At 37.5% G+C, this 21,668-nt stretch overlaps 1 protein-coding gene across 1 annotated transcript in view; it reads right to left on the bottom strand.

Moving 5' to 3' along the window:
* C2CD6 (C2 calcium dependent domain containing 6) overlaps positions 1-18,102 on the bottom strand; it is a gene marked incomplete at its 5' end in the record, with an annotated part of 135,987 nt that extends 117,885 nt beyond the window's left edge. The window contains 1 exon segment of the mRNA XM_082630409.1: positions 17,851-18,102. Coding sequence (XP_082486535.1) covers positions 17,851-18,102 — 252 coding nt within the window.
* Positions 18,103-21,668: the final 3,566 nt, after the last annotated feature.

Genomic DNA, 21,668 nt, shown 5'->3' with positions numbered 1-21,668 from the left:
TATTTTCTAATGTTTTAATGATCTTATTATGGAAGTCTACTTTGAATATACATTTTAATAAATACAAAATAATTGGGGAAATATCCTTTAGAATACTAATACTCAATTTATCCTTAACAACCTGGTATTTTATACTTAACAATCCCTCATTTTCTTACCTTTTTACTTTTCCTTCCTCATATGAGCAGAGCTCTCTTCAATGGCAGGAGCATGAACAAAACTCTTTGCCAAAATTCTATTAGAACCTTGAACAAAACTTCTAAAGGCTAGTCTCATAAAGCCTCTGATACCATCTAGAATTTCTCCTGAACCTGCAGAGAATTTTAATTTCAGTTAATTCCACTATGCCTTTCCTCTCTGCTGCTTTTGGCCCCCAAAAGCAGAAGTTCCTCGTGGCACTTCTATTCTAAAGTCTGAACATTCACTCACATTGTTCTGCACTTCCTCCCCAATGGCCTTTCTGGCCCACTCTCCCCCATTCCACAGTTTCTTTGAAAACCTACTAGCCTACATGATTACCTTTTTCCTAGGATGCTCCCACTCCTAGCACTAAGGGCAAGCTCACTATCCTGACATCAATTAACATTCACTAATGTGCTGGCAGGACTATATGCCTGGCACTTTGCTGATTCCAGCTTGAGACGTTCCTGCCCTTCAGAAGTTCAGGCTGGTGTTGAAGACAGGTAACAAAACAATGACAGTTTCACTATAAGAAAAACAAATGCTGAGAAGAGAGAGTTTTATCTTTACTCATTCTATGCACAGATCTTATACGTGGAAAAAGAATGATTTATTCGATTGGTCAGACACTGCCATTCATTGTACAAGCTACAGGTGCATGGAATTCTTAAGTCTAAAAGAGATGTTTTAAATCGTCTTTTTCCCTGCCCAAGCTCAGGAGCAATGACTCCTTTTCACACTCTGTGGTTCTCTGACCCCATGAAACAAGACCACTCACAGCAGGGACCAAGGATTATTCTCTAGATTAGCAGGAGAAAATATTAGAATTTTCCAACTTCTTTAACAAATAAGAAAGTAAGCACATAGAGACGACTATAAGCAGTAGACAAATATTCTGAGTAAAAGTGTGAGTTTCACACTCAGAGGGGTTCATATCAGTGCCCTCATGCTTTCAGGGTATTGCGTTTGCTAGTTAAGTGGGTTGACCAATTACATTACCTTGAATAGTAGAATATTTAGTCTGCTTTGCAAATAGATGAGAACTGATCGCAAGAAATTTCATGGCAAAGCATTTTTAAAAGTTGGCAAACATAAAGATGCATCATGCAGTTTGGTTTTACAAAAAGATAAATGTTGCAATTTGCTAAACTTTTCTGTGATGACTGTCAGTAGTATGTAAACTAGCAACTATTTTAAAATATATACTTCTCTGTCCTTTCAGTGTAAGGTGGTGACATTTTAATGAGTGTGAAAATAACTATCTTTTTGAAATAAACTCAAGTTAAGATAAGAACATCTTAAAAACTATTGGAAATATCTCCTTCTAATGTAATTTTATATGTGTGCAAATGTGTTATGAGTACCCTAGAAGCTCACAGTATCACATTTTAAAAACTTAGAAACACTTTTCTTATTTGTTTAAAAATCTCACAAATGAAGAGTTTCAGCAGGTTAACAGACCACTTTTCCTTTTAAATATAAAAAAAGTGCAATGCCTTCCAAAGAGTTTACCAGAACTGATTAATCAGAGAAGTAACATTTTACTCAAAAACTGTGAACTAAAAACTTTGAATAACATAATAGAAATGAAAAATAAGTACTGTGATTTACTAGGCTCAACCAAGATGCATCTCTTCCATTTGGAATTTCAAATCTTTAAAGGTACCTTTTTCAAATATAACAGCATTAAAAACCAAATACTGAAATAAATTTGCCTTAGAACCAGACCGTCAAATCACTACATCACAAAGTATTAAATCATGCTTTTCTAAATAAAATAAAATTCAAAAATTTAAAAAATCATGCTTTTCAAAAACAGTGATGTTTATTGAGGTTTGTACCACTAATTAACAAAATATAATTAAAATCATTTTTAGAAGTATTGCTTATTTATCATTTTTAATTTTTGTATATTATAGAATTTATTAAGTAAATTGCAGTACATTTATGTAATATATAAATAAATATATAAAACACTGGTGATAAATGTTCATATTTTTTTATTGATAAGATTGTGTAATCAAAGAAAGTTGGAGAATACTGCTAAAAAGTCACATCTAGATGCCTATGCCTCGCTTTCCTAAATCTGTCTTTCTGGAGGCTTTAAGCTGCCAGTTCCCATGTGTATGCACACCTCGGCACAGGCTGCTCAGAATGCAGGAGGCTCACTTTCTCCATTTGATAGCTCCACTGCCTTCAATACGAGATGGAGGTAAGAATTCCATAATAGTTTCCAGTTTTGACTCATCACCAGAAAGCCTTGGATAAAGCTGATATACTTAGTTCCCTATTTGGCTGCCCACTTTTCTGAAAATACTAATGGTCACAACTCTGGAGCAAAAGAGGAACAAAGGTTAATATTCCAGTACCAAGCCCCATTCAGGATGCCTACAAACTATCTCTTAAACATAGGGCAAATAAGGGGAGTGAGGAGAAAGAGAGTTAGGGAAGGAGATGATGATACTTCAAGTGGGTCTGAAGAAGTAAAAAATTAAGAACTAGGGGGAGAGGAGCCTAGACAAAATAAATAAGTGTAAAAGCATAAAGAAGTAAGGCACAGTTTATATTATGCCATATTTATATACTACACATAAGTATATTATACTTAAGTATACATGCTTATGTGTAAATAAGTATAATTACATATACATATATGTATACATATAAATAATACATATATTAAATATATTATTTTATATTTATATTATGTATTATTATATAACATATAAGTTTATATTATATATAAGTATACTATATAAATATATATAATTCATTTCCTCAAATTAAGCTATAGTTTCATGCAATCAAAATCAAAGTCCCAACAAGTCTTCCTACAGAAACTGATGAGCTGTTCCAAGACAATCTCAAAGAAGAAAAACAGGATGACATGCTTAAAAATTAAAGAAATAAAGATATTATTTCTTAATCTCTAATGGCATTAGCACAAGGATAGACAAATGCACCAAAGAAACTGATTAGAGAGTCTGGAAACAGACCTACACATTTATGGACACTTCACTTGTGACAAGGATGGAACCACAGAATAGTGGGTCAAAAACACTCTCAACTGGGTTAAATAGAAATTTCCACACAAAAGAAAGAAGGAAAGAAGGAAGGAAGGAAGGAAGGAAGGAAGGAAGGAAGGAAGGAAGGAAGGAAGGAAGGAAGGAAGGAAGGAAGGAAGAAAGAGGGAGGGAGGGAAGGAGGAAGAGAGAGAGGAAGAGAAGAAAAAAGAAAAGAACAAAAGGAAAAAAGAGATGGAAAAAGACCTGACTTGTACCTCACAGTACACACACACAAAATCAGTCACAGGTGAATCTGTAGATCTCAATGTGAAAGGAAAAACAATTAGAAGATAATATAGGAGAATATTTCCATGACGTTGGGGTAGAAAATTTCTAAAACAGAACACAAAGAGCAATAAACACAAAGAAGGTTTGATACATTAAACTACATTAAATTTAATAACTTCTACTTATCCAAAAGACACCACTAAGAAAGTGAAAACATAAGCCACTGACTGATTTTTTTTTTAATTAATTAATTTATTTTTGCCTGCATTGGGTCTTCGTTGCTGCACTCGGGCTTTCTCTAGTTGTGGTGAGCGGGGGTTACTCTTCCTTGTGGTGTGTGGGGGTTACTCTTCCTTGTGGTGTGTGGGCCTCTCATTGCTGTGGCCTCTCTTGTTGCGGAGCACGGGCTCTAGGCGCACAGGCCTCAGTAGCTGTGCAACACAGGCTCAGTAGTTGTGGCTCACGGGCTTAGTTGCTCCGTGGCTCACGGGCTTAGTCGCTCCACGGCACGTGGGATCCTCCCGGACCCAGGGCTCGAACCCACGTCCCCTGCATTGGCAGGCGGACTCCCAACCACTGCGCCACCAGAGAAGCCCTACTGACTGATTTTTGCAACATGTTTAGTATAATTGACAAAGGGCCTATAACTAGAATGTATACACAAATTTATACAAACTAATAAGAAAAAGGCAGACAATAAAACAGCATAATGGGGAACATACTTGAACAGGCACTTCACAGAAGAGTTATAAGATCGCTAATAATCATTTGGAAGGGAACACACCCTCATTAGTCATCAGGGAAATGAAAGCTAATACCACAAAGAGATACCACTACACATCCCTGAGATGGCTAACCATAAAGAGACTGACACTATCAAGTGGAAGGATTTGGAGTATCTAGAACTCTAATACACTGCCAGTGGGAATATAAATTGTTATATTCTCTTTGAAAAACTCTTTGGTATTTTGTACTGAAGTTGAACGTATACATACTAATGACCCAGAAATTCCATTCCTAGATATATTCCCAACAGAATGTAGGCATATGTATAACATGTACAAGAATGTTTAAAACTATTATTCACCATAGCCAAAAAATAGAAACAACCCAAATATCCATTAACAATAGATTGGCTCAGCTCCCAGCCCCACACCTGCCCCAGCGGGTGAGCAGACAAGCCTCTCGGGCTGGTTGGCCTACGGTCTACAATCCAAGAAGGGATTTGAGGTCCTGAGGACCAGCTACCCCTCAGGGTAGTGTTTTTCCTTATGGCAAAGTTTTAAAAATAAAGGGAGAAGGTCTTCAATTAAGATAGAACTCAAAAGATACCTACATTCTACATTAAGAGTCATTTGCCTCTGGTGCCTCAGGCTGGTGCAACGTCATGCCTGCCTCTGCCGCCACAGGCTCGCCCCGCATTCCGTACCCCTCTCTCCCCCCGGCCTGAGTGAGCCAGAGCCCCCGAAGAAGCTGCTTCTTTAACCCACTCCTGTCTGAGCGAAGAACAGACGCCCTCCGGTGACCTACACACAGAGGCGGGTCCAAATCCAAAGCTGAACCCCAGGAGCTGTGCGAACAAAGAAGAGAAAGGGAAATTTCTCCCAGCAGCCTCAGAAGCAGCGGATTAAATCTCCACAATCAAATTGATGTACCCTGCATCTGTGGAATATCTGAATAGACAAGGAATCATCCCAAATTGAGGAGGTGGACTTTGGGAGCAATGATATATATATTTTTTCCCTTTTTCTCTTTTTGTGAGTGTGTATGTGTATGCTTCTGAGTGTGATTTTGTCTGTATAGTTTTGCTTTTACCATTTGTCCTAGGGTTCTGTCTTTTTTTTTAATTACTTCTTAAAATTTTTTTCTTAATAATTTTTTTATTTTTTATTTTAATAACTTTATTTTATTTTACTTTATTTTATTTTATATTCTTCTTTCTTTCTTTCTTTCTCTCTCTCTCTCTCTCTCTCTCTCTCTCTTTCTTTCTTTTCTCCCTTTTATTCTGAGCCATGTGGATAACAGGCTCTTGGTGCTCCAGCCAGGCATCAGGACTGTGCCTCTGAGGTGGGAGAGGCAAGTTCAGGACACTGGTCCACAAGAGACCTCGCAGCTCCATGTAATATCAAACGGCGAAAATCTCGCAGAGATCTCATCTCAACGCCAAGACCCAGCTCCACTCAACAACCAGCAAGCTACAGTGCTGGACACCCTATGCCAAACAACTAGCAAGACAAAAACACAACCCCACCCATTAGCAGACAGGCTGCTTAAAATCATAAGGCCACAGACACCCCAAAACACACCACCAGACGTGTACCTGCCCACCAGAAATACAAGATCTGGCCTCATCCAGCAGAACACAGGCACTAGTCCCCTCCATCAGGAAGCCTACACAACCCACTGAACCAACCTTAGCTACTGGGGACAGACACCAAAAACAACGCGAACTATGAACCTGCAGCCTGGGAAAAGGAGACCCCAAACACAGTAAGTTAAGCAAAATGAGAAGACAGAGAAACATATAGCAGATGAAAGAGCAAGGCAAAAACCCACCAGACCTAAAAAATGAAGAGTGTATAGGCAGTCTACCTGAAAAAGAATTCAGAATAATGATAGCAAAGATGATCCAAAATCTTGGAAACAGAATGGAGAAAGTACAAGAAACATTTAACAAGGACCTAGAAGAATTAAAGAGCAAACAAACAGTGATGAACAAGACAATAAATGAAATTAAAAATTCTCTAGAAGGGATCAATAGCAGAATAACTGAGGCAGAAGAACAGATAAGTGACCTGGAAGATAAAATAGTGGAAATAACTACTGCAGAGCAGAATAAAGAAAAAAGAATGAAAAGAATTGAAGACAGTCTCAGAGACCTCTGGACAACATTAAACACACCAACACTCGAATTATAGGGGTCCCAGAAGAAGAAGAGAAAAAGAAAGGGACTGAGAAAATATTTGAAGAGACTATAGTTGAAAAATTCCCTAATATGGGAAAGGAAATAGTTAATCAAGTCCAGGAAGCACAGAGAGTGCCATACAGGATAAATCCAAGGAAAAACACACCAAGACACATATTAATCAAACTATCAAAAATTAAATACAAAGAAAAAATATTAAAAGCAGTAAGGGAAAAACAACAAATAACACACAAGGGAATCCCCATAAGGTTAACAGCTGACCTTTCAGCAGAAACTCTGAAAGCCAGAAGGGAGTGGCAGGACATATTTAAAGTGATGAGGGAGAAAAACCTACAACCAAGATAACTCTACCCGGCAAGGATCTCATTCATATTTGATGGAGAAATGAAAACCTTTACAGACAAGCAAAAGCTAAGAGAATTCAGTGCCACCAAACCAGCTTTACAACAAATGCTAAAGAAACTTCTCTAGGCAGGAAACACAAGAGAAGGAAAAGCCCTACAATAACAAACCCAAAACAATTAAGAAAATGATAATAGGACCGTACATATCGATAATCACCTTAAACGTAAGTGGATTAAACGCTGCAACCAAAAGATATACACTGGCTGAATGGATACAAAAACAAGCTCCGTATATATGCTGTTGAGAGTGTCTTTTACCCACTTCACACCTAGGGACACATACACACTGAAAGTGAGGAGATGGAAAAAGACATTCCATGGAAATCAAAAGAAAGCTGGAGTAGCAATTCTCAAATCAGACAAAATAGACTTTAACACAAAGACTATTACAAGAGACAAAGGACACTGAATAATGATGAAGGGATCAATCCAAGAAAAGGATATAACAATTGTAAATATTTATGCACCCAACATAGGAGCACCTCAATACATAAGGCAAATACTAACAGCCATAAAAGGGGAAATCAACAGTAACACAATCATAGTAGGGAATTTTAACACCCCACTTTCACCAATGGACAGATAATCCAAAATGAAAATAAGAAAGGAAACACAAACTTTAAAAGATACATTAAACAAGATGTATTTAATTGATATTTATAGGACATTCCATCCAAAAACAACAGAATACACTTTCTTCTCAAGTGCTCATGGAACATTCTCCAGCATAGATCATATCTTGGGTCACAAATCAAGCCCTGGTAAATTTAAGAAAATTGAAATTGTACCAAGTATCTGTTTCAACCACAATGCTATGAGACCAGATATCAATTACAGGAAAAAATCTGTAAAAAATAAAAACACATGAAGGCTAAACAATACACTACTTAATAACCAAGAGATCACTGAAGAAATCAACAAGGAAATCAAAAAATACCTAGAGACAAATGACAATGAACACATGATGATGCACAACCTATGGGATGCAGCAAAAGCAGTTCTAAGAGAGAAGTTTAGAGCAATACAATCCTACCTTAAGAAACAAGAAACATCTCAAATAAACAACCTAACCATACACTTAAAGCAATTAGAGAAAGAGGAACAAAAAAAACCCCAAAGTTAACAGAAGGAAAGAATTCATAAAGATCAGATCAGAAATAAATGAAAAAGAAATGAAGGAAAGGATAGCAAAGATCAATAAAACTAAAAGCTAGTTCTTTGAGAAGATAAACAAAATCGATAAAACATTAACCAGACTCATCAAGAAAAAAGGGAGAACATTCAAATCAACAGAATTAGAAATGAAAAAGGAAAAGTAACAACTCACACTGCAGAAATACAAAGGATCACGAGAGATTACCACAAGCAACTATATGTCAATAAAATGGACAACCTGGAAGATATGGACAAATTCTTAGAAATGCACAACCTTCCGAGACTGAACCAGGAAGAAGTAGAAAATATGAACAGACCAATCACAAGTAATGATATTGAAACTGTGATTAAAAATCTTCCAACAAACAAAAGTCCAGGACCAGATGGCTTCACAGATGAATTCTATCAAACATTTAGAGAAGAGCTAACACCCATCCTTCCCAAACTCTTCCAAAAAATTGCAGAGGAAGGAACACTCCCAAATTCATTCTATGAGGCCACAATCACCCTGATACCAAAACCAGACAAAGATACGACAAAAAAAAGAAAATTACAGACCAATTCACTGATGAATATAGATGCAAAAATCCTCAACAAAATACTAGCAAACAGAATCCAACAACACGTTAAAAGGATCATACATCACGATCAAGTGGGATTTATCCCAGGGATGTAAGGATTCTTCAATATATGCAAATCAATCAATGTGATACACCATATTAACAAACTGAAGAAGAAAGACCATATTATCATCTCAATAGATGCAGAAAAAGCTTTTGACAAAATTCAACACCCATTTATGATAAAAACTCTCCAGAAAGTGGGCATAGAGGGAACCTACCTCAACATAATAGAGGCCATATATGACAAACCCACAGCAAACATCATTCTCAATGGTGAAAAACTGAAAGCATTTCCTCTAAGATCAGGAACAAGACAAGGATGTCCACTCTCATCACTATTATTCAACATAGTTTTGGAAGTCCTAGCCACGGCAATCAGAGAAGAAAAAGAAATAAAAGGAATACAAATTGGAAAAGAAGTAAAACTGTCACTGTTTGCAGATGACATGATACTATACATAGAGAATCTCAAAGATGCCACCAGAAAACGACTAGAGCTAATCAATGAGTTTGGTAAAGTTGCAGGATACAAAATTAATACACAGAAATCTCTTGCATTCCTATATACTAATGATGCAAAATCTGAAAGAGAAATTAAGGAAACACTCCCATATACCATTGCGACAAAAAGAATAACACACCTAGGAATAAACCTACCTAGGAAGACAAAAGACCTGTATGCAGAAAACTATAAGACACCGATGAAAGAAATTAAAGATGATACCAACAGATGGAAAGATATACCATGTTCTTGGATTGGAAGAATCAATATTGTGAAAATGACTTTACTACCCAAAGCAATCTACAGATTCAATGCAATCCCTATCAAATTACCAATGGCAGTTTTATGGAACTAGAACAAAAAATCTTAAAATTTGTATGGAGACACAAAAGACCCTGAAGAGTCAAAGCACTCTTGAGAAAGAAAAACGGAGCTGGAGGAATCAGACTCCCTGACTTCAGACTATACTATAAAGCTACAGTCATCAAGACAATATGGTACTGGCACAAAAACAGAAACATAGATCAATGGAACAAGACAGAAAGCCCAGAGATAAACCCACACACCTATGGTCAACTAATCTATGACAAAGGAGGCAAGGATATACAATGGAGAAAAGACAGCCCCTTCAATAAGTGGTGCTGGGAAAACTGGACAGCTACATGTAAAAGAATGAAATTAGAACTCTCCCTAGCACCATACACAAAAATAAACTCAAAGTGGATTCGAGACCTAAATGTAAGACCGGACACTATAAAACTCTTAGAGGAAAACAGGAAGAACACTCTTTGACATAAATCACAGTAAGACCTTTTTTGATCCACCTCCTAGAGTCATGGAAATAAAAACAAAAATAAACAAATGGGACCTAATGAAACTTAAAAGCTTTTGCACAGCAAAGGAAACTACAAGGAATGTGAAAAGACAACCCTCAGTATGGGAGAAAATATTTGCAAACAAATCAACAGACAGAGGATTAATCACCAAAATATATACACAGTTCATGCGGCTCAATATTAAAAAAACCAACTACCCAATCCAAAAATGGGCAGAAGACCTAAATAGCCATTTCTCCAAAGAAGACATACAGATGGCCAAGAAGCACATGAAAAGCTGCTCAACATCACTAATTATTAGAGAATTGCAAATCAAAACTACAATGAGGTATCACCTCACAGCAGTTAGAATGGGCATCATCAGAAAATCTAGAAACAACAAATGCTGGAGAGGGTGTGGAGAAAAGGGAACCCTCTTGCACTGTTGGTGGGAATGCAATTTGATACAACCACTATGGAGAACAGTATGGGGGTTCCTTAAAAAACTAAAAATAGAATTACCATATGATCCAGCAATCCCACTACTGGGCATATACCCAGAGAAAACCATAATTCAAAAAGACACATGCACCCCAATGTTCACTGCAGCAGTATTTAAAATAGCCAGGACATGGAAGCAACCTAAATGCCCATCAACAGATGAATGGATAAAGAAGATGTGGTACATATATACAATGGAATATTACTCAGCCATAAAAAGGAATGAAATTGGGTCATTTGTTGAGACGTGGATGGATCTAGAGACTGTCATACAGTGAAGTAAGTCAGAAAGAGAAAAACAAATATCGTATATTAATGAATGTATGTGGAACCTAGAAAAATGGTACAGATGAACTGGTTTGCGGGCAGAAGTTGAGACACAGATGTAGAGAACAAACGTATGGACACCAAGGGGGGAAAGCCACGGGGGGGGGGATGGTGGTGTGATGAATTGGGAGATTGGGACTGACATGTATACATTAATGTGTATAAAACTGATGACTAATAAGAACCTGCTGTATAAAAAAATAAATAAAATTCAAAAATTCACACACACAAAAAACTAATACTAAACTAGGGGCTTCCCTGGTGGCGCAGTGGTTGAGAGTCTGCCTGCCGGTGCAGGGGACACGGGTTCATGCCCCAGTCTGGGAAGACCCCACATGACGCAGAGCGGCTAGGCCGGTGAGCCATGGCTGCTGAGCCTGAGCGTCAGGAGCCTGTGCTCTGCAATGGGAGAGGCCACAACAGTGAGAGGCCCGCATACCACAAAGAAAAAAAAAAATCACCACAAACTTGGTAGCTTAAACAACAAAAATTTATTCTTTCACAGTTGTGAGGGCCAGAAGTCTAATATCAGTCCCCCTGGGTCAAAATCAGAAGTCAGCGGGGCTAAAATTCCTCTAGAGGCTCTAAGGTAAAATCCATTCTTGCCTCTTCCAGCTTTTGGTGACTGGCCAGCATTCCTTGGCTTCTGGTCACATCACTCCAATCTCTACCTTTGTGATCACATTGCCTTCTCTTCTGAGTGTGTCCAAATCTCTGTCTACCTCTCTCTTATAAGGACATTTGTGATTACACATAGGGCCCATCAGATAATCCAAGATAATCTCCCCATCACAAAATCCTATACTTCACTGCATCTGCAAAGTTTATTGCCATATAAGATAACTACTGACAGCTATAAACAGTTTTATGCTATTAGATTTAGATTAAATGGAAAAATTCTTACACATTTTACCAAAACTGAATCAAGAAGGAAGACCTATAACAACTAAAGAAATTTAGTTAGTAATTAAAGCTCTTCCTACCAAGCAAAACAAAACAAAAACAAAAAAACTTAGGCCCAGATTGTTTCACTGGTGAATTCTATTGAATACTTAAGAAATAATAACAATCCTTCACAAACTCAGGGGAAAAAAAATAAAAAGAAGAGGAAAGAACACTTCCCAAGTTATTCTATGATGTCAGTTTTACATTAATACCAAAGCCAGACAGACATCACAAGATGAGAAAACAACAAATCATTATCCCTTATGAATACAGAGGTAAAAATCTGCCACAAAATATTAGTAAACTAAACCCAACAACATATTAAAAAGGTCCATATACTATGACAAAGTGGGATTTTTCCATCTGAAAATCAATGTAATAAAATTAATGTAATAAGCCACATTAATAAATGTGTCCAGAAAAGGACAAAAATCACATTATCATTTCACTAGATGCAGAAAATGTATTTGACAAAATCCAAAATGTATTTTTAGTAAAAAAACTCTGAACAGACTAGGAATAGATGGGAAATTCTTCAACATCATACTCAATGGTGAAAGGTTGAATGTTTTCCCCTTAAGATCAGTAAGGCAAGTGTGCTCACTCTCACTACTTTTAATCAACATTGTACTAAAGGTTCTATGCAGTGCAGTCAGATAAGAAAAAGAAATAAAAAGTATCCAGATTTGAAAGAAAGAAGTAAAACCGTCTTTATTTGCAGGTGACAAATTCTGTATATAGAAATTCCTAAGAAACCACTAAAAAAAAGAAGAAGAAAGAAACTACTTGAACTAATAAACGAGTTCAGCAAGGTCTCAGGATACAAGGACAAAATATAAAAATCAATTGCATTTCCATATAATAGCAATGAACAACCTGGAAATGAAATTAAGAAAACATTTACATTAAAAATAGCAGCAAAATAATAAAATACTTAGTAGTAAATTTAAAAGAAGAAATGTGACTAGTACACTGAAAACTACAAAACATTCCTGAGTGAAATTAAAGATCTAAATGAATGGAAAACATTCCATGTTCTTGGCTAGAAAGATTCAATACTGTTAAGAAGTCAATTCCCAAACTGATCTACAGAGCCTACAAAATATACAAACCACTAGCTAACTTAATCAGTATATGGGGATAAAATGCAAATAAGAAATGACAAGACTTTTGAAAAATCATAAAAGACTATTTGCAGACCTGCAAATATATTTTAAAACCTAAATGAAATGTATTATTTCCTAAGGAAATACAATTTAACAAAATTGATCCTGTTAGTGGTAAACAGTTCAAACAGACCACTTTCCATAAAAGAAATAGAAAAAAGCTAGCAATGAGCTATCACCACAAAAAAGTGCCAGGCCCATATGGTTTCACAGGGAATCTTACCAAATTCAAAAACTAGGTATCCCATGGCACCACTAAAGAACATTTTCTTATTTTTTTATGAAGCATAGCACTGATACCTAAACCCATAAAGAAAATTATAGATGAATATAACATAAATATTGATACAAAGATACTAAACAAAATAATAAAAACAGAATATCTAGCACCACAAAGAAAATAATATGCAATAACCAAGTGGGATTAATTCTAGGAATGTAAGTTGGTTCAATATTAGGAAATTTATTAATATAAAACACCACATCAACAGATGTAAGGAGAAAAATTATGAAATTATCTCCATACATGTTCAAATGGCCTCTGACAAAATTCAACACCCTTTTCCTGTCAAAACACTCAAGAAAATAGGAATTAAGCCAGTCTTGAAGCTACTATTTCATTTGGTGGGGAAACACTGGAGGCATTTACAAAGATCAGGAACAAGGCAAGGTTGCCTACTGTCTCCACTACTATTCAACATGTTACTGGTGGCATTAGTCAAAGCAGTTAGGTAGGAGAAATCAACTAAAGGCAAGAGAATTGGAAAAAAATAAGTAAAACTATCTCTATTTGAAGATGATCTGATAGTATATCTAAAATCCTAGAGAATTAATAACAATACTAACTCAAATGTTTAAAAAAATTAAACAAACATGAACTTAACATACAGAAATCAACAGCCTTAATATACATAAATAATTAGAGGATATAAAGTAGAAAAAGCCCCACTTTAGGAACAAGTGTGCAAAATTCTTAAGAGGAAAACTTTAAAACACTTCTGAAAGTCACAAAAGTAGACTTGAATAATGAAAAGACATCTCTTGTTCTTGGATAGGACAGGTCAACATCATAATGATGTCAGTTCTACCTAACATCAATCTAATGCAATCTTTATTTTTAAAAAAACAAGCTTCTTTGTTGAGATAAACAAGTTAATAATAAAGTGTTTTTATTAAAAGTGAGAACAGGGCTTCCCTGGTGGCGCAGTGGTTGAGAGTCTGCCTGCCGATGCAGGGGACATGGGTTCGTGCCCCGGTCAGGGAAGATCGCCCATGCCGCGGAGTGACTGGGCCCATGAGCCATGGCCGCTGAGCCTGCGCGTCCGGAGCCTGTGCTCCGCAACGGGAGAGACCACAACAGTGAGAGGCCCGTGTACCGCAAAATAAATAAATAAATAAATAAAAAGTAGTATGGTCTTGGTACATGAACTGATAATAGCAATGGAATAGAATAGGAAGTCCAGAAAAAACCAAATACATGTGGTAGCTTATGTATAAAACTTATGTATACAGGTGGCATCTCAAAACACTAGGGCAAAGATGGATTTTTAAAACAATAAATGGTGTTGAGACATCTATTTGGGAAAAGAAAAAAAATTAAATCCAGACCTCATACCACACAGTCCAAATAAATCAGGGATCTAAATGTAAAAACGATATGCAAGTACTAGAAGGCAAAATAGGTAAATTCCTTCATGACCTGGGCATATGTAAATTGTTTTTAACTAAGACACAAAATTCAGATGCAATAAAAGATTATAAACTTGACCTCATAAAATTAAGAATCTTTTGCATAGCAAAAAGTACCATAAAAGTCAAAAGACAACTGTTGAATTGTGAGAAAATATTTGTAACACATATCACAGATGCAGATCTAATATCCCCAATAAAGAACTTTTGAAAAACTGAGGGGGAAAAGAAAAATGATAGGAAAATGACTCAAATGGGCAATTCACCAAAAAAAAAAAAAAAAAAAAAAAAGATTTTAAAAGGGACTTTAAACATACAAAAAGATATGTTATGGCCTCATTTCATGCTACTCTCCCTCTCATTCACTATGCTCTATGAACAGTCCAAGCTATAGAAATTTCACACTTGTTAATTGCTTCTTATGCTCTCCGCCTCCATCTCCCCACTCTTTAAATGGCTAGCTTCTTCTCATTTTCAGGTTTTCACTTAAAAGCCACCTCCTCAGAGGCCTTCTCTGATTGCCTATCCAAAGTCCTATCTGTCCCTCCACAATGATTCTCTATCATAGTCCCCTTTTATTTCCTTAGAACAACAGCCTAATCTGTGACTGTCTCTCCAATTCAAATGTTAGCTTCCAAGGGAAGGTGCTTTGCCTGTCCTGCTCATCGTTGTATCCTCAGTGTCTAGCACAAAGCTTGACACATATTTCAAAGTAAATAATGAGAGGCTGGGAAATAGCATAACAGATTTCAGGATTTGGGAGGTGAACTCTCAGAGTGAAGGCAAGGTCCAAGATGTAGAATTTCAGTAAGCTGTTGAAAGGAATTAAGGCCATTCAAAGAACTGATGTCAAGGTGACAGATAGATTACCCACATTTTCACTAGTCATCAACTACAATATCCCTCGATCTGAGCACTATCTCTAGTTAATCCTTCCAGTTCTCTCAGTAATTTACATTTGATAACCTTTTAAAAATCTCATTGAGACCTCCTTTCTCTTTCACCCAGTTCATAAACTCTTCTAGCTCCACTTGCCTTCTTCTGCAGCCAACACCCTCAGTGTATAATCCCCACATCAATGCCTAGCTTTTTCCTCTATCTGCAGTAATTCTCAAGCATGAATCTAAGCATCACTTGGGATAGTTTAAAATCTGAGCATATTCCCGGGCCCCCACTCTTCTGGATTCAGTAGGTCTAAGGTGGAGGTCCAAGAATCTAGGTTATAACAAGCAGCCCCAGAATGTTTGGATACCGGTGATCCAAAGATAAAATAAACACCGCTCTGGATGAAGAGATGCCCTTCTTCCTATCCCCAGAGAACACCCCCACCTGTACTCTAGGGCCCATACTTTTCCATCCCCTCAGAGATCTTACTTTATTGGCCTCACTCCCCACTACGTCTGTAATCTCACCTTAAATCCTGATAGCCAAAACTATTTTTTCAGCAGAGCACATCTGATCCATGTCATCCCCGTGCTTAAAACCAACCAACGTTTCCTATCACCTGTAGCAGTGGTTCTCAACTTTGAATATCCTTGAAGTCAAATGTGTTCTAAGCACTATCTACAAATTACTGTTTTCCAAATATACTGAGAGATGTGAGACATCTCTGAGAGATGTATTTGTTTCCAAGTTTTAAAAAACTTGTATAGGAATTACTAAACATTTTGGTACAGAAAATACTAGACATATTTATATAGCTGTTCTTATTACCCTATGATAATCCGCTTTCAAGAAATCATGTGCCATACACACACACACACACACACACACACACACACGCCAAGAAGTCATAGAAAAGACGACCTTTTGCCAAATATATAAAGTTCCATCTATGGTGTACTGATGCATAGACAGCATTTACTAAATTGAAGAGGGTCATCCATTCCATGTTCAACGATCTACATCATGTATCTTATAGTAGTTGTTATAATAATTTAAATAGCATATAGTTATCATATTACTCTAAGTTTACTGTATAATAAACATCTATGCCACGTAAACTCATTCCTCTGGATCTGTATCTGAAAAGAATTCATTTATGAGATCATTATAACTAAATCCAAGTGCACATTTCATTTCCTAAATTCTTTTTGCCGTTCTACCAAAATGTTAAAATATTCTATGGTCAAATAATTTGGGAAACCAAACTTGGGTAAACAATGTACCTTGCATATATGTGCACTACTCTTTTTTGGATGTATGTAGATACTGTTTTATCTATTAGCAAATTCCATTAACAACACTGCCACATGGTAGCTTTTTTATCATTATAGATTTTCCCAGTCAGTAGATAGTAAAGAGCCAGCTACTTTTATTGTGGAGAGATTTCTTTTTTTTAACAACAAAAAGGTACCCTCATACTCAAAAAAATTGGAAACCACCATTCTACTGAATAAAAGTCCAAATTCCTTAAGGGGACATACAACAAACACCTCCTATGGCCTAGATTTCCAAACATACCTCTCTTAACACAAACTTTGCAATTTTTTCTTATATTATCCTAAAGCTAAACCTTAATATGCTCTCAATTTATCATAACAGTGAGTCAGGATTCTAAGTTTTTAGAATTAAGATGGTACTTTAGACATCAAGTAATTCAACTCCTTAAATTTACGGAAATGGACATCACCTTCTTGTGTACCATTTGTTTCCTGATAAATACTGTACTATTTTTTTAATAACTTAAGACCAGTAGAGAATGTAAAATTTCCTAATAATACTCTAACAAACTTTGAAAAAGTGAGTTTCAACTTGATTCCCCTTTTCCATTTCCTCTATGCTCTGGCAGTACCACTAAATGGTAATTAAACTCAAGAGTTTCACACACTTCAAAAACAAATTTACCTAATTAAGAACAGGACGCCAATAATTCACTTTGCAGACATGATACAGTTTTGCTCCTACAGGTTTATCTGTAAGAACCTCAGGTATTGAAAACAGAGGTAACTAAGGTTTCTGGAGTTTAGCCCTTTAACCATACAAATGAATTCCCAATGATGATGATGACAGCAGCTAACATTTATTAACTCTTTACTTTGGACTGTATTAAGTCCTTTATATCATTACCTCCTTTAGTTTTTCAGACAACCCTCTAAGGTAGGCAGTAATTACTGTCTTCACTTAACAATTAATAAAATGGGGCTCTGACAAATTAAATAACTGTCAGGGTCCCACAAGTAAACTTTTCCTCAGGTGTTACCGCTCTCCAAAACGAGCGCATGTTTCCCTCCCTCCCATCAGCATGCATTGACCCCTTGGTCCTTCCCAACCCTCTAGGTGGTCAGGTAGGGGACAAACTCCTCCACCAGGCCCCCCACTTACATTCAGCAGCCGGTGCCCAGGACCCTCCTTGGCCTCGTCTTTAGGACGATTCAAGGTCTTGCCCTGCTCCTGGATGTTATGGGCTGCAGAAGAGAACTCCGACCCTCTAGCATGTGTGTTTTCCACGTTGGTACGGGGAATCCTCTGAAGTATCAGGTCTGTGTACAGGGAATGGACCCGCCCGTTGCGGTTATCTGCTGTGTTGGAAACCTGCTGTGTTGGAAACCTTGCCCATGTCTCGGGCGGCTCCATCCCTCCATCCGCAGCTGGGCAGGTCAGCGCACTAACCGACCAACGACCTGCTACTGCGCAGGCGCAGCCCTCTCTCCGCCTTTCCCGCGCTCTTCCTGTGCACGTAGCAACCCACCGGCCCCCCCACGTGACCCACACGTTTGCGCCGGGCTTCTGCCCCAGGCTGGCTTTGGGGGCGTGCTAGTTAAGCGAGCCTGCAGGGCCAGCGGCAAGTCCTTGCCCAGGCGGTTTAAGTCTCCCTTTGAAGGAAGTCAGAGCAAGCTTGTGGACAGCAAGGCTCCTCAGCTCGGGGATTGAACTTGGTTCGTTTCTTGCCTGCCCCTTAACCCATCATAAGCCCTCTTCTCCCTACACCTCCTTACACTATCCCCTGAGCTCCAGATGTTATATTTCCAGCAGTCTACGTGGACATCTTTACTCGACTGTCCCATAGACTCATAACACAACACGTTAATATTCATCTTCTCTCTCAGACCTCTAATATGTTCCTAACGTATTTAATGTAGCAATGTCATATCCACAAAAGCTTAAAACTTCAGACACAGTTTTGAATTCTAACCCTAAATATTTGAACCCTACTCTTTCTCTTTATGGCACCCCGTCTAGGACATCTCACACACAGATGACTGGAATGGTTTACTCATGGGTCTCCTGGCCTGCTGTCGTCCACTCTTTGCACTGTCCCCGTGTTAATACAGCTTACGTTTTAAAGCATACAAAATCACAAACTTTCAGAGTTTCTTTATTGGCCACAAAATTTTAATTCCGTAATGTGTAAAACCAGGGACTCCAAAATGCCCCTTACCACCTCAGGATCATTACTTATGGCTATTCTATATGGAATCTATTTTTCTTTTATTCAAAGGCCACCTCAGAGTTCAGCCTTACACTTTATAACCCCATACACATACCCCCAAAGCAGAATTAATTGCTGTCTCCAAGCTGCTACTTGGCATATCCCTATTAGTGGGCTCACCCTATTAGAATTAGTTGTTAATTTCAAAAGATAGAGTTCTTTGGGGGCAGGAATCTGATCCTCACCTTTCACTCTTCAGGGTTCATGGCACAATACCCCAACGCCCTTGATACATGTTTGCTGTCATTTTGAGTCTGTGCTGTGTCGTGTTTAATCACTGTTCAAAGAGACTTGCTGTCCACCAGCACACTCTGACTTCCTTAGGGTTCATGTGATGCAACAACAAAAATCTAACCTAACTCTAATCAAACCTCTAGCCCTAACCTCCAGTCTACAGGAAATTCAGGAGGTAGAGAAACAAACTGAATGATACTTTTACGGGTAAAAAAAATCAAACAAATAAAAATGTAGGTGGGACTATTTTTAAAAACTGGTTTGGATTCTTCATACACATACACACACACACAAAAAAATCACGGGGGAATGTAGAATGGTATGACCTCTCTGAAAAGAGTTTGGTAATTTCTTAAAAAAACTAAACATGGAACTACCATACAACAATTGCACTCCAGGGTGTTTATCCCAGAGAAATGAAAACTCACATTCACTCAAAAAGCTGTACACAAATGTTCATAGCAGCTTTGTTCATAATAGTCAAAAAGTGGAATCAGCTCAGATGTCCTTCAACAGGTAAGTGGTTAAACTTCAATACATACCTTGGATCACGGCTTTGCAATAAAAAGGAATGAACTATGGCCATACAACGTGGGTTAATCTCCAGGGAATGCGCTGAGCAGAAACAAGCTAATCCCAAAAGATTACATACTGTACGATTCAACTTATAACATTACTGAAATTACAAAATTTTAGAAATAGAAGACATTAGTGATTGCCAGGGCTTAGAGTTAGGGGTGCAGGGAGGGGATGTGGGAAGGAGGTTGTGTTTATAAAAGGGCAGCATGAGAGATTCTTATGGTTTTTGGACTTGTTCAGTACCTGGGCTGTGGTGCTACATAAATGAACCCTACACAATTGATAAAATTGTATAGAACTTAATATATACAGACACACACAAGTGTGTACAAGTAAAACTAGGGATATGTTAAACTAGGGATATCTGAACAAGATTGGTAGATCATGTCAGTGTCAATATGCTGGTTGTGATATTATACTATGAATTTTGTAAAATGGTATTTGGAGGCACTGGCCAAGTGTACAAAGGATTACTCTATTATTTAAGTTTGCATGAATCTACATTTATCTCAGTAAATTTTTCAATTAAAAAATATCACGGGGGAGAAAAGATGAGACCATTTTAAATTTAGATAACAAACTGAAATGTGTAAACCTTGACTAGATCTTAAGAGACAACTGGGAAAATTTGAGAATGGACTGAAATTATTGTTTTTCCAACTGTTTTAATGATATTGTGCTATGCAGAAAAATGTTCTTTTTGGAGGATGCATGCTTAAATATTTGGGTGAAGAGACATGATGTTAGCAACTTACTTTCAAAAGATTTAGCAAGCAAAAAGGACGTATAAAGAAAGAAAGCAAATGAGGCAAAAAGTTAACAATAATCTAAGTTGATATAGATTACAGTTGCTATTACATTAGTCTTTCAACAATTTTACATTTGATAGTTTCCAAATAAAAATCCCTCAGAGCTCACTCACGTGTATAGCCTTTTCTTTGTCTCCACTTCCACCAGTAGAAAGCCTATCCATCCTATAAAGGACCTGCACATACCCCTTACCTGAAATACTTCCCTAGATTCTTCAACTCCTATGCCTATCTCTGTCTTTTGACTAGATTATGAGTCACCAAAAGGCAGGTACCATGTTTTATTCATTTTCTTTCTTTTTTTGTCCTCTCACAAACCTAGCAATTTGATCAAGATCAAATCAAGTCATCTATTGCAATCCAAGCTTCATTTCATAATAAATTACAAATGGTACACGTAGGCCAGAGATCCCAAATGCTGGCTAGTCTACTGGCTATATCACAACCACTTGGCATATCTTTTTCTAAAAGACAGTGTTCCAGGTACCATCTCAGACCCAGTGAATCTGAATCTCTGGGAATGGAGCATAGAAGCCTATATATATTTTGTTCTGCCTGCGGGGAGTCGGGAGAGGCAGGTATTAATTACTGAATATTTTGCACCCAAAAAACAATGGCAAAAACCCCACTGGGGATCTTGCTTTTTGACACCTCAGGAACTCTACTAAGTATACCGCTCTACCCAACATGTGATGTATAGAGAAAGGTGAGAAAAATTATGATTTTGAGCCAATCATGGAGACATACGTTAGCAATGAACTTCCTCCAAGTTTCTCAATCATCATGGCCAAAAGTTTTTTGATAGATACCACTGTGTTTTCCTTGATGAAAAATTTGTACAGCTCCACCAGATTCCACGGATTGGGACATGGACATCTTTGGGGGACAATATTCAGTTCACCAAAATCCCCCACATTGGTTCTTTCATGTTTCTCCTTGACGACATTGTTCAGGTGTGGTAAGCTTCAGCTCTAATGAGTGTGGCTTCCCGGAAGTTTGCTGGCAGGGAGGATCACGAACTCCTGCGCTGCCAGCGTGATGCCAGCATGAAAACCATTGCTGATCACAGTGAAAGCTGGAATAGGCAG

Source organism: Mesoplodon mirus (genome assembly GCF_964341445.2).
Source record: "Mesoplodon mirus genome assembly, chromosome: 8".
In the NCBI taxonomy this organism is placed as follows: Eukaryota; Metazoa; Chordata; class Mammalia; order Artiodactyla; family Ziphiidae; genus Mesoplodon; species Mesoplodon mirus.
The sequence above is the reverse complement of the archived record's forward strand: the minus strand, read 5'-3'. Positions and strand labels throughout refer to the sequence as shown.